Source organism: Polyodon spathula, chromosome 16 (assembly GCF_017654505.1).
Source record: "Polyodon spathula isolate WHYD16114869_AA chromosome 16, ASM1765450v1, whole genome shotgun sequence".
NCBI lineage: Eukaryota > Metazoa > Chordata > Actinopteri > Acipenseriformes > Polyodontidae > Polyodon > Polyodon spathula.
In genome coordinates, this window is record NC_054549.1 from 16,714,450 (window position 1) to 16,728,978 (window position 14,529).

Consider the following 14,529-nt stretch of genomic DNA (forward strand, 5'->3'; position numbering starts at 1 on the left):
ACATACATTTTAGACAAGCATTTTGTATAGAACTTTGCATGCTGCCTTTTCTTTCACATGTATTCCACCTTAAGCTTCTTCAAAATTAGCGAAGCCCTTAACGAAAGGGAACATTTTAATTATCAAGTCCATCATACAACTTTGTTTCACCAAAGCTCCTACTGATTAAAGGAAAATCATAAGGAGTTAAATGCTCAAGGGTCAAAAAGAAAAGATGCCAAAAAGCAAATAACAGTTGAAAACAACAAGCTGCAAGGTTAGAAAATAGCCAGTTCAGAGCTTGAGGTTTCCTAGCAATTAGGTGACTATGACTGTGCAATTTTCTAAACTGATGGTCTGATTCTTCTATCTGCAATCCCTCCAGAGTTCCCTCCTGCATTATTACTTTTTATTTATTTATTTATTCTCTTTAATTATTAATTTAGCATATTTGTCACTGCGTCGGCCCCAGCACTGGCACAGAGACAAGCAATCTGAGCGTTTCAATTCTCCAAAGGTTTTGGGTATAGCTCACTGGAGGGCGTGCTAAACAGATTTCCTTTATTTAATTAAACGAAAAATAATGACTAAAGTCTGTGCCTGGTGCTGCTTTACATGTGGAATGTGTCTAGCCCTTGTCTGCAACACAGGGCGTTTTCATATTTGAATTTAAATGCATGCAGAAGCTTATGAATTCATTTTCTTGATAGAAACTCTTCTATTCGGAGAGCTGTGGGACATTGTGGCACACAGAGGATACAATCTTACACCCATACTGTGGGGGTGCCACGTTTAAAGTCTTCTTGTTACCATAACAATATTCTGATAGCCCACGTTATGCTGTCGCACTTTGCATTTCGTTTCCCAGAGTTTACTTTTTACTTTGACTCAAATGAAACCCATTCATCAAGTCACAACAATATTGTTTAATTTCCCTGACTAACACTAATCTTGGACTGCCTAATATCTGTGAATCCAGCAGTTTAAGTATATTTACTTTTGGTGTTACACACATTTGGGCCCCGTATCATATCATGTGCAGCTATATGGACCACATCAGTTATTATCATATTGACTTCAAAACATTTTATTGGTTTATTTTAACAGTTGGGCCGTTCCATAGAAATAGTTTGGCAAGCCCCAGACTTTTTCAGTATCAGACATCACCACTAAAATACCGGGCTTGCAATTAGTCTAATATTGATTCACAGAATACTGTATGTGTGACAACTGGAGTGTTTGCAATATAATCTTCAGCCCTGTACAACAGCCACTTCTCTTGCTGCAGAGGGACGGTTAGAACTATGCTGCCAGCCTTTGAATAAAGACAAAGCATATTTCCAGCCCAGTTACGAAATATAACTGTAAAGAACTCTAAATAAAGGGAATGAAGGAGCTGCTTGGCACATGCACTGCCAATGTTCAGGTCAATAAAATAATATGGGCCTGCTGTTTCTCCACAGCCAAGACACCCCCTGGTACTATAAAATAACCCTGTACTGAGCTTTACTTCAGTAAAAATACAGTTTCTGTAGCACCTGACTGCTGTGTGCTACTGTACATTTCAACCCAGCAGCCCAATTCAGAACTGTATAGTCAACAATATTTCCATAAGCTTTCCCTTTTTGCACCACTCGATTCATCATGAAAAAAAATGCAAGCATGCTCGTTGAAAGAGGCTTGTGGGAATGATCCTTTTTCATGAGAAATCAATCAGAAGGTGCTTAAACTGACCACAATCTCCCAAACGTCTGGAATAGCAGAAACACATTTAACAACACACAAACCAACATGCTAAGAGGAATAGCCACTGCTGTTAATGTTATTATACCCAGATCCCATGTGGGTTGGAGCAGCAATCTATAAAACAAATGTGGTTAGACACACTGTGCTGCTGGCCAGTTTACTGCATAGCCATGTGCTGCTGACTACCGATGTATGCGACCTGTTAGGGAGGGATTCAATTAGACTGCCAAACAGAGAGATGGACTAAACCTGCTGCTTGTCAGAGCAGGCAAAAGCCCAGACACTGAAACATCTGAATCAATAGTATTAATGTTCTGCCTTTGAAAGGATCTCAGGCGTTTCTTTTTTCCTCCCCTGCTTTACACTAAGCATGTTAAGAGTATTTAAGCATACCTTAGGCTTAATTCCTGGAGTAAAGGCTTGGGTCTCATCTCAAGGGGTACGTGTTCGGCTGGCAGCCTACAGCTAAACTGCATGGTCATGTTTTTGTCTATCTGAAGTTAGCAAGGCCAGCTATGAAGTACCCGAGGCACGAGTCTTGGTTATAATCATACTAATAATTATTTATTTAGGCCCTTTTACATGTTGCTTTGCTGCAATAAAAATGCATCCTTTTTTGCATTTGAATTAAGTGGGATTCTTGAAGGTTTATTTCAGACAGTGTGTGACTGACACTGGTAGTTGAGCTGAGTGTTGTGTCAAGTTCCTAGGGCGGAGGTTTGCAAGGAAGCACGGGCAAGTGCTTCACTCATTTCTCATGGCAACAGCCCTGATTAGTAATAGCAAACAGTGAGCCACACATACAAAGCGTACACTCCTGTGCACATTGCACTGTTTTATTTTAAAAAAGGTCAGCTTTACCAAGCTTTTGCTGTTTGTCCTGCCAGAGTACTGTAATTTGAAATGCTCCTTTCTCTGTCCAGAATGCATTGCTTTCACTGCACCTTTGTCAATGCTTGGATTTCAAATGCTAAGCACCTAAGCTAGGCAGGAGAAAACACCTACTAATTCAAATAAGTAGTCTGCATAAACAGGACTGCATAAGGACCAACATTTAAAAATTCTGACTTAAGTTGGTGAATTCAAACGTAGACCACAATTTGCTACAAAAAAAAAAAAAGAGCAAGTAGATATTTTCATTCAAGATATTTTCATTAAAGTTGTTTGGATGGAGATTTTTCATTTAGAAATGATGTCCTTAACATCCCATAACTACTGCTATCCATTCCACAATCTCCTAGCAACCACAGCACAAACGCTCCTTCAGCATATTACTGAGAAATAGATATTTCTGTTAAATTAATATTTTGAGAGCGAGAAACCACATGCTTTACAAACCATACACTGCAATTGGAAGTACGTTTGTAACATTGTATTGACAGGTCAACTGAACTCCATGTCGCATTGACCTCAATTTTGGCGTGGAGCACAATGCACCACACTTTGTCATTTTTATAGCTGGCCATGGCTACCATGGTATGTACAGTGCAACAAAACAGTCCTTCACTCTTTTATAAATGGTAACCTGCAAAAAATATAATCAAAGCATTTAGGAATTAGATCTGACTACAACCGGAGTTAAGCTAGTGTAGCCTAAACTCACAATATAGAAAAACTAAAACATAATAAATTCAGGGACAAAGTCCTTTTACACTCCTCCAAACTCACAACACAGCACATTTACACAACTACTTCTTAATTGCAGCCTTGTTAAGTAAATATACATGGGTTCACAATTGTTTGGTATACTACAAACCTTATAAGTAAAAATGCAATGAAAATCAATAGTCTGATTAATTTACAAAGCCCCAGCTCTCTGAGTTTGCAAATGAAACCAGGTAAAGATCATTATAAGCTGGCGAGCTAAAGGTGCTCTCTATAATAAACACAGTCAGCCTGCAATCGCTTTCCTTTCCTAAACCTACCCCTGGGGGGACAAGCTGCAAAAACAACACAACATAGCCTACATAAATGAATATTAATTAAATTAATGACAATCAATTCAGAAATGAGTTAGTCTGTCTTTAGTCAAGAAGTTAGGGGCTTGTTTTTATAGGCATGCTGGCACCAGGCAAAGAAAAAGAAAATTGTTAAATATGGTGATCACAAAACCTCTCAGAATTCTTCTCTAGCACTTGAGTCTGATGTGCAATGCATGTCTGCAGCTTCACATCAACATTGTGCAAGGTTATCAATTAAAGACAGAGCAGTATTCATCACAGCAAGTTTTTTTTTTTGTGTGTCGAACTGAAAACATAAACCTGTGCAGGCGTTTACAATGTCTTTTCCCCCAGTGTTGTCACATCCAGCTGCTACTGGCAGTCTGACCGTGAATGATGACGCTATTGAAAATATTTCCAGGAGAAATTCTCATCATTACCAAAGAAAAATCAGCCCCTTTCCTTCTTTAACAAGAAAGGGGAGTTACTAACAAGAGAGGTTACAGTGTGAATACAAATGGTCATGCTTGGTCCTTTTCAAATTGGTAACTTACTGTATGTATTCTTCTGTCTTTCTTGGTTCTGCTTGTGGTATGCAAGACAAATATTGTTATAGTGTATGATGAGCTATAACTCTAAAGAAACCATGCTTGCTATATTAGTACAGCAAACAACAATGGGTATGGTACCATGCCTTTACATCTGGCAGCCCTTCAGAAGAGGAAGCAGCGAGATGCGAGGTGTTTTAGTAAACAGCTTGGGAAGAACCTCCAGCAAAGCATAGGTTAGAGAAACTGGATACATTACCCTTGGGGCACATCATACCAGCGCATAAATGATGTGTCACATTTAATTTCTGCCTGCTAACTCCCACAAAGCAGCTGGCAGCAGGTACCAGTAGCCTGTACCTGAGAGTATCCATCAAAACCACATTTTCCTGAGAAGGGCGGGACTGCCATGCTGGGTTTCACCCAGGGGGAGGGACTACTGTACAAGGTTTCACCCATATATATATATATATACACACACACACACACACACACACACACACACACATATATATATATATATATATATATATATATATATATATATATATATATATATATATATATATATATATATATATATATAGACATCAGAGGCATCGTTGTTGATTTTTGCTTTTTTGCTTGTCTCTATTTCGTTCAAGTGTGAAATGTCTAAGCAAAAGTGGAACAAATTGAGATCATGTTGATGTGTGATGCAGATAGTCAACAGGGTGTGGCCCCCTGATTTAACACAGAACATTGGAATATGCATAATACCGTTTATAATTTATCATATTTTCTATGATACTTCATTTGTGGGGAAACTGCAAAGCTTCAGTCAACCCTGTTGATTTACACAACCCAGAATAACACTGTCAGTGGCAATTGCACAGACCTCTGTTAGTGATTTAATAGCAGAGGGAAGTATGTTTACCTTAAAGCGTACCATTGCATTTCTGCAGTTTTCCACCCATGCTTTTCCCATGGTCGTACTATGCACTTACTACAGTTTTCCCTGGTTGGCCATTTTTACTACTATGCTTTACCATACCTTGCTATTCTTAAAATGTTTACCTATGCTTTATTACACTTTACTATGCTTTTACTACGGTAAACTATTATTAAGGGTCACTTGTCCACTTTGCAAAGCTACAATAATAATAATAAAAAAAAAAAACAGACAGGAAATTACATTTGTAAGCAAAGAGGTAAAGAACAAGAACCATGGACCGTAATGTGGCGACGCGTTTCGTTCACAGGCACACCTGAAAACAGATGGTAGCAACAACATGATCAGCCCAGGGTACCCAAGGAAACACGTGTCTTCCAATTGTTTCAGGTAACATTTTCAAGTCAGTGTGATCATTCCTATTATATAGTGCAGAAATGAAAGAAAGCATGACTAGTGCATTGTAGGAGAGTTGATTGAGGGATCTATTCTTTCAATTCACTGGTACAGTACAGTGCATTATTAATATGCGATTATAGTATAATTTGCAAAGAAGGACTATCTATTGAAAGGGGTAAAGTAAGTGTTGGCCTATGGTTTAGACCGTGTTTCAGAAGGTTAAAATGTGCAAAGCAGATGGTACCGTAGCTCGATTAAATACACACCATCTGAAATGTGTCTCATCTGACAAAAATGTAATGAGACAGTTACTGTACATCTTCAGTCATGTAACATTCAGGCTAAATTTACACTCTGCCTTGAAAATGATCTACAATACAGTATATGCAAGCCTTTCTTAAAAGAAAGGGGTGATTGGTCCCTGTATGATCGTCTACACAGCACCAAACCCCACTGTGGAAAGGAGAGGTTTACAGTTCAGGAGATTTCTTAGCAAGGACACCGCTGGCCTGATTGTAAATTCAACACACAAGCATAAGGCAATGTTGTCATTGTGACTGACAGGACGAGGAATTCCTAGACTGCCTGTGAAATTTGCGAAGCATTTTAAATGGAGCTTTTCATGTTTCATTTAAACTCTGCCAGAGATTGTAGTCTTTACAAACACACCATTTCAAACCAAATGCTACACTGCAAATCGCCTGGTTTTCAACAGAAGCACTGTGGCACCTTTGGCATCGCTCGTTTTTCAAAAGACAACTTCCGCAGTGTTTGATCCTAATTACAAAGGCACAGTTAGAAATATCCACGACCATGTGCAAAAACCTGGAGTGACTGTTAAAATCTTTAAGTAAATATATAAGAAACTAGATGGCAGTGAATTGCAGTGAATATTTTGTAGAGCTGTATTATTCTTCTTTAGATTCACTTTTTATACCTGTGACACAGATTGAATGATTGATGATTTTTATTTCAGGGCCAATCCACGGATTCCAAATAAGCAATACACGCCGCTTTATTGCTTCATTAACGTTGTTATTATTTACTGTTTTGCCATCAGGTAATTGCATTTAAAAAAAACATTTAATACGTTTAACATTTAAAAACATTTTACACTGAATACAAAAAGGAATAACATAGAATAATAACAACAATAATAATAATAAACAACAACAACAACAACAACTACTAGAACTACCAGGCAGATTTACGGCTCCCAAGCCCCAGTACCAGTACCCATCTAAGAATGTTCAGTTCTCAATGTGCCAAGTTTAAAATCAGCAACTTCAACTGTTCCATAGAAGAAGATTTTGAAAGTTTTTTTTTTTTTCAGAAATGCATCAGACAGCCATCTTGTTTAACACAAGTTTCTTAAAAGTCAGTTGTATTGCTACAGTGTCAAGGATGATGCTTGTGAACTTTCGAGTTAGTCAAGTAAACCATTTGCCAACTGAGGCAGTTTTAAATTTCAGACGTAAACATACACTTGGTGGCCATCTTGTTTTTTAAAACTTAACCATTTTGACATATTTGCATTCCATTGTTACTGGGACAATAACTACCAAGTTTGGATTTTGTTGGTGAAAAGGTGTTCATAGCAGCAGTTTGCTGTTAAGGACGCGTTTCGATAAGATTTGTGGCAGCCATTTTGACATTAAAATTTATTTATCGCAGAAACTTCTGCTTCGCAAACTTGATGTGGTTTGGATGCTGATGATATATGCCAATTTTCAGATCAATTGCTTCACTGGTTCCCAAGAAGATTTCAAAAGGTTTCTAAAAAATGCGTCAAACGGCCATTTTCGTTTCCGGTCAACACAATTTTTTAAAAGTCAGTTGTATTGATACAGTATCAGGGAAGATGCTTGTGAAGTTTGGCGTTAGTCAAGTAAATCATTTGTCAACTGACACAGGTTTAAATTTCAAATGTAAAATGTATACGTGGCGGCAACGTTTGTTTTATAAAGCATCACCATTTTCATATATTTGTATCCCATTGTTACTGGGACAATAACTACCAAGTTTGAAGTTTGTTGGACAAACAGTTTTCAAACAGCAGCAGTTTCTTTTTAGGGGCGCGTTTCGATAAGATTTGTGGCAGCCATTCTGACATTAAAATTTATCACAGCAACTTCTGCTTCGCAAACTTGATGCGGGTCTGGATGCTGATGATATATGCCAAGTTTCAGATCAATCGCTTCACCGGTTCCCAAGAAGATGATTTTGAAAGGTTTTATCGAAAAATGCGTCACGGCGCCAATTGCAAGGATGCAGCAAATACATTTTTTCAGCATCTGACAGCTAGAGTATCCAGCTTGTTAGCTGCCAAGTCAGAACCTGATCAGTCACACAGCTTCAAAGCAGCAGCAGTAGTTTAAAGTTTTGGGAAGAAAAAAAAAAAAAAATCTTAACAATAGACTTCCCAGCCTTTGGCTTGGAAGTCTAATAATGTGCATTTTATTTGAAAATACGGCATTTAATGAAACAAATTCAATGCTTCCTGGCCGAAGCTACTGTAGCTAAAAGGGAAATGTTGTAACACAAAGATTTATTTGAGAAATAAATGTTTAATTTTGTTATTTAACAAACTATGCATGTAATTCATCTTTACTTCCTTGTTCTAAACGAGCTTTGAATCACAGGAGGGAAACAGCCAAGCTGATTTCTCTCTCATATACTGGAAAATAGTATTGTGCCTAATGTGACAAGATGGAGGTATTAATGCATTAAAGTCAAGTAGACTGATGTATCAGCTGATGATGCTGTTAACAGAGCAAATGACCCTGAAAATGCATGGCAATATGGCTGTAACCAATGTAAAATCCAATTGCTCTTTCCACAGTACTCAGAAAAGTATTGCAGGTAACAGCGATCACTCCCTGCAAAGCGCTGGGCTCTGGCACGTGAGATAACCTCTCATTTTAATGCAGAGAGCTGGAGTCCTTGGACAGGTCACCACAGTTTGACATTTCAATCGTGGCCCCAGCGTTGACAGGCTCTTCCGCTGTGTACACGGCAGCATTGAGACAGACACAGAGACGGGACCAGCCACTGCCTCGCTGGAGACAATCCTAGCAGGAAAATCCTCACAATTATTCTCTGTTTTTTTGGGGGTAATGCATTTACAATAGTAAGAGACATTATAGGGGTCTATTTTAATTACCTACATAGCAGCAATCTTAATACTGACAGCAATTAGGGAATCTCTTCTAATAGAGATCAAACGGTGGCAGTAGTTTAATTTGGTGAGTGATTTTTAGATCAAGTCTGTCAAACGCAGGCCCAGAGGGCCGAGTCACTTTTCTCCTCTCCGCCCCCAAACACTGATTTAATTCTAAATTCATTTACTGTAGTCTGGCCTCCGCTTGCCCTCGCCTTATAAAAATTCTAATCAGAGAGATTCAAATCCCAGCAACCCACCGATTACTGTAGTTCCAGAATTGAGTTCTAGTGTTTAGCCACAGAGTTTGAAAAAGAATGCGCTCCCTGGGTAGAAATTCTTACCCTGTGCTGCAACAACAAACCAAGATCTCGAGACTTTGAGGCATGGCTAGAGAAAGATGGAACGAACAGCAGGAACAAAACCTTGCACAGGACATTTAAAAATAATTTTTCAGAAGCAATCGAGACAGATCATTTATATTTAAACAATTTAGCATGTATTTCTTTATTCTGGTATGGGTGATTTTCTCACACATCACATTACTTTTATAAAACTAAATGGTCATAAAACTATCAAACAACATTCGTAATAATAATAATCTGCTAGAACTGTTTTCTTCAGCACCTGCTTGCCACCAGATGCCATACCTAGTGGTGCTTGATACAGCTATTGTCGCATTCAAAGTCGGGTCAGTTAAACCTTGCCAGTCAATATGAAGGGAACATAAATGTGGATGGATCAACTGAACCAAATATCCAACACTCCCAACAATTCTAAAGAAAATTAAAACTACTTTAAATTAGAAACCAGAACATATACAATACTTAAAAATAGTCATTCTGTTCTGCTTGTAAGTTTTAGTAATTAATCATCATTTGTGTCAGAGTGTCAGAGGGTTAATTACTGTAAACTCAGATGATTAAAGCAAATTGTAGATGATTAATTAACGAATGAAAAAACTATAAGAAACTAGAAAGTCAAGTAGGCAAACGTTTCAGCTTGTGTCTATCATTTAGATATTTTGTGTTACGCTGAGCTGAAGCTGTACAGTCAGTAGTTCCTCCATACCCGACTGCTAGATAAATGTTCTGGCTACTACAGCCGACTGTGTAATCATTAGCGTAATAGGAACTACTTCTTGAATACATTTATTTTCTTTTAAAAGTCTCTCATCTTTCATCCTCGTGATGGCTGGTGGTATATACTGAGCAGGTAAAGTGGCTGTAGCTGTAACTGTAGCTAATATATCCATACATCTTACCTGCTTTGCACTTCAATGAGCTGCAGAAGTCTCAAAAGTGAAAGAAAGCAAACACGTTTTTGTTATAAATTGGTTTCCATGCCTTAGTCACAGGAAATCTGTGACACTTTCTGGGCCATTTCACCTCAGCAGTGTCTTCAGGATCAAAGCATGTTACTGGCTGAAAGCATTTCAGTCAATAGGGGAAGCAGCTGGTTGGATAATGATAGGAAATAAGGTGTTGAAGGGTAGGGAACAATTTCACCTTCCATGTGAAATGACCAAGGAAGTGTAATACTACTGGGATGGAAATAAGACTCCTAGTGCACAGCATTCACCCATTCTAGGTTAGCTGATTAGCCACAGTGTACAGGTAACAAGCTCAGGTGTGTCTTAATAAACTCAATCCATGGCTATGCAACGGAAGTCTTACTTCCATCCCTTAAAATAATGGTTTGCAAACAAACATTTCTTCAACTTGGTGCAGTACCAGAAATCATGTTTTTTTTTAAAAAAAAAAACACGTTTATTACACTGCACATTTAAGAGCTGCATAACAAATCATTAGCGACAACCACTGTACTGCAGTAAAATATGATCCTGTTGCCTGTCTTCATCGTGTGCCTCCATCTCTTCTGAATGTGCCGCTAAAATTAACAGTGAAAAAGTGGCCCCGTAACTTTAGCTAGTTTAGAAGAGGCAGCAGCTGCTGTCAGTTCGCCTGTAGGAGTCAAGGATTCATTAAATCGAAGACGAGAAACGAATGCCTAAACTGTGCCTAAGCGTGGCAAAATGAAAACAATAACCCAACAGTCTCTCACCTGTTGCTGGATGAAACATTCCCCAAATACCAGAGCAGGTCACAGCCTCCCAGGAATAGACTCCAGAGCACCCTGGTCATTATTAGCAGCTACTGTAGTTCCCTTCCCAAGCTTCTCAAACTATTTACTGATTAATCATTAAACCCGCCAGCCCTTCTGGGATTGGCTCCCAAGTCAGCTTCATTGACCGATAAAAACAGATGTGCAATCTGTGCAAACAAGCACAAAAGACATGACCTTTGAAAATAATTAATCCCAACAACAACAAAATGCTACCTCGTCTCGAGGGCTGGAGATTCTCCTTTTGTTTGACAGTGTTAAGATCGGTATTGTGGTACTGAGAGTAAGCCTGCATTAGAATGAAGGGCTTATTGTGATGTGTACTGAGCTGCTGTTCTATTTGTCTGAATCACTGTGAGGGAGTGTGGCAGAGTGGTGAGAGATGAGAACTGGGAGACTGGAGACAATGGTTCCAAGTCAATTGTCATTTTGCAATGGGGCAGATTCTTTTCAATTCGTTGGGCCTAGTTTGCTTTGTTTTACACTGGGACCAAATGACCATTTCCGATAAAGGAAACAGTATGTGTTGAACTGTTTTTTTGTTGTGAGACTCGCATTCCCCCCTTGTTTAAAAGGCATGACACCCAAGACTTTCAAATCAATTTTCTTAGCTCTGCATTACCAACACAATTACTAAAAACAAAGTAAGGCTTTTCAAACTGTAGCAAGTTCTCTGTCAACAAACGTTTCAACAGGAAGTCTGTTTTCAATGTCTTTGTCTTCTCGGTGAAACTGTTTGTCTAAGTTCTCTAACATATTCCTTCGAATTTAAGATGCAGCCCAAATTTCCCCCCTCAATTTCAGGAAAAAATAAAACATCAAATAAATATGCATTTACAAAGATACAACCTCAGTTGTGCATATGGAGGCAGTTTGCGGCCGTCTGCTCTCACACAGAGCATTACAGTTATGTACTGCTTCTCATTTCCAGTTATAATTACTCACACCTGTTTTTCTCCCAATTTGTGAACTGCGGTATTGCTTGGCACGTCGAAAAATACGGGGGTCTGATCAGCATTTCCGATCAGTCCAAGCTGGTACTGTTTGTTAGAAAGGCTGAATTTGTAAACACCTCTCTTCAAAATATCTCATGAAGTTAATGATGTTTCTTTGAAAATGGCTGCCTGTATGTCATGGATAATTCGAGATCGGGCAGTGACATTTCGGTTCATATTTTCTCTGCAGTAAGTTACGTTGCTGGTTGCGTATTCGGGCAGTGATGTCTTTGCCCTCTTTTCTTGGCAGTGAGTCACGTTGCTGTTTGTATACCCGAGCAGTCATGTCTTTTGTTGCTAATTTTAATACACACATCACTATACTGTACTCTAATTTAAGAAGCAGGCTGTTTTTGAGCAGAAAAAAGAGAGTCTGGGGTCCCCACGTGGCTCATCAGTTAAAGCACTGCCGCTGGGAGTGCAGGATGAGCCACACAGCTGGGATGGGGCCAGCTCACATCCAGGCTGCGCAAAGAGGACGAACTTTGCTGACACTCCTGAGGTGGAGGGATGAGAAACCGGCAGGGATTGCTTCTCCTCATCACAAAACAGCGAACCCTACTGGCCAGAGTGGATAAGAGGCAGGGCTGGCCTCTGTTCTGCGGGATCGGTAGCCCGCCCACCTCTGCTCTGGATTGCTTGGTGTAAAAGTGATACTGGCTTTAGGCTTGTGAGATCTGAAGATGCTCACACACCCTCAGAACGTCTGTGCTGTGTGGGGACTCGCTGCGTTGAGGAGAAGAAAAAAAATTGGACGTTCCAAATTGGGGGAAAATAAATAAAAACAACAATTGGTCACTCTAAAGTAAAAAAAAAAAAAAAAAACAACAAAAAAAAGTGAGCCTTAAATTCGAAGGAATATGGTATATTGTAAAATGCATCAGGCACTTCACCTTAACTGCCATTAAAACAGCTAACTGTAACTGAAACAAGCATGGTATTAAAGAGAGTGATACATGGAACAGGGTACATTTCCCCCCTTAAACTCCCACTTGCTATTTCTCAGAATATAATCACACTTGAATGGTCAATACAAAAAAGCCACAGCTTTAAAGATTGTTCATGGTCCACAGTGTTAGATGTAGACAAGGTACTGACGACAACTCCAATATTGTACAAAGCATGCAGTTGTTTACAGCACTGACACACGTGTGATCTAGATACACTGTGTGGTGCTGCACACAAAGTATGATCTTCACTCTACTGGAACCAAATTAAAAGCACTTATTGTTACTTGTTACTGCTTTGAGCTGACTTGACTGCAGCGTCCCTTCTGAACAGGATCAATAGGCTGCCCCATCAGCAGCCATTAGGAATTCTGTTAAATACAACACACAACTGCACAAGCAGTGTTTGAAAGATGTACCACATCCTGGGAGAAAGAGAATGTTAACTGAATCGAATGCCCTGAAGCATCTGTGACACCACAAAGTCTAATCCAGACAGCCCTGAACTTGAATAGTCTCTTGAAGACTTTTTACAATTCTAAAACATGATACTTTAAACAATACATTCCCATGAAAACAGGCCTCAAAAAGAACAATGAGATTAAATATTTACTGAGAATACTTGGCATTCCGCTCATGTTTTATCCACACAGAACAAATAAGAAAAAACACTGTATAATGCTTGCATGTAACAACAGACATTCTGTATAATGCTTACATGTAGCAATAGACATTCTTACATGTCTGACATAGACATTACAAGGGTTGACTTGGCTGGGGCCAGATCAGCAGAGGAGAGAGGAGAATCTATCAAGGGCAGCTCCCTGGAACAATTACACCTGTAAGCAAGGCTAGGAGGCACAGACATCTAATATCAAGGCAGAGCTGGGGAAGCGATGACTGGGAGCTCGCTCTGAAGTTATAAGGCAATCTTTCTTACTGTAATGTCTATGTGACATGTCGTAACAGCGTGCCGAGGCAGGGGAAAAACATTTATTTTTGCAGTTTCATCTTGTCACTTAACTCTTTGAGACCTTGGCTTTTCCCTAGATATAAAGTGTGCGTGTCTAAATGGGCCTTCATTTTATCAGGACACTCATGCACATAGATTACAACGTTAACTGAAAGGACCTTTGCACATTACAGCATGTATTGTTCTCTAATTGAAATGGACACTTGCTGCCTAGTTACCTGGCTAATGGCTACTACTGTCCTGGAATCACTTATCGCTTTCGAATGAGGCAGTGTCAAGTCATGTTAACATGCCCATTTATTTACAGAAAGCGTACGTGCACTGACATGAAATGGATCATGTCAAAGCATTTTGCTTCCAGCAGCAGTTTTAATGTGCAAACAGAGGGTATTAAAATAAATAATTTTCTGCAACAGAAAAATACAATACACCTTGTACCCTAGTATTAAATATTTTTTTTACAAATTAGTAGTAAACATTTACACCAGTAAATCTGAGTTTCTTGCAAGCTCTAGGATGAGAACACTTTGCTACCTGTAAATAATAAACACACATGTGCTCACCAACTTCGGCTCAGCTGTACAAACAAACCTGCAAAAGCAGCAGATCAAAATGATGTCCAGATTTCAAATTATTTTGATTTACTGTATCAGGAGGAAGAAAAACTTACTCAAATTCAAGAAACACTGAAAACACTTGCAGCGATATATATTTGATGCAACTGAAAAAACTGAAGAATTTAATTGAATCATTTACAACTTATAACAACCCCTACTGAACATACAAG

At 39.0% G+C, this 14,529-nt stretch overlaps 1 protein-coding gene across 6 annotated transcripts in view; it reads right to left on the reverse strand.

Annotated features, from left to right (window-relative positions):
* LOC121328580 (kazrin-like) overlaps nucleotides 1–14,529 on the reverse strand; it is a 295,129-nt gene that overhangs the window by 116,202 nt on the left and 164,398 nt on the right. Inside the window, exon 1 of one of the 6 annotated variants that reach the window (XM_041273350.1) lies at nucleotides 10,768–11,001. The exons of the other annotated variants lie outside the window; for them this stretch is intronic. Within the exon in view, the coding sequence (XP_041129284.1) occupies nucleotides 10,768–10,786 (19 nt within the window). The 5' untranslated portion in view covers nucleotides 10,787–11,001. Of the gene's footprint in view, nucleotides 1–10,767; nucleotides 11,002–14,529 lie in introns of those variants that run through there. 6 annotated transcript variants of the gene reach the window in all.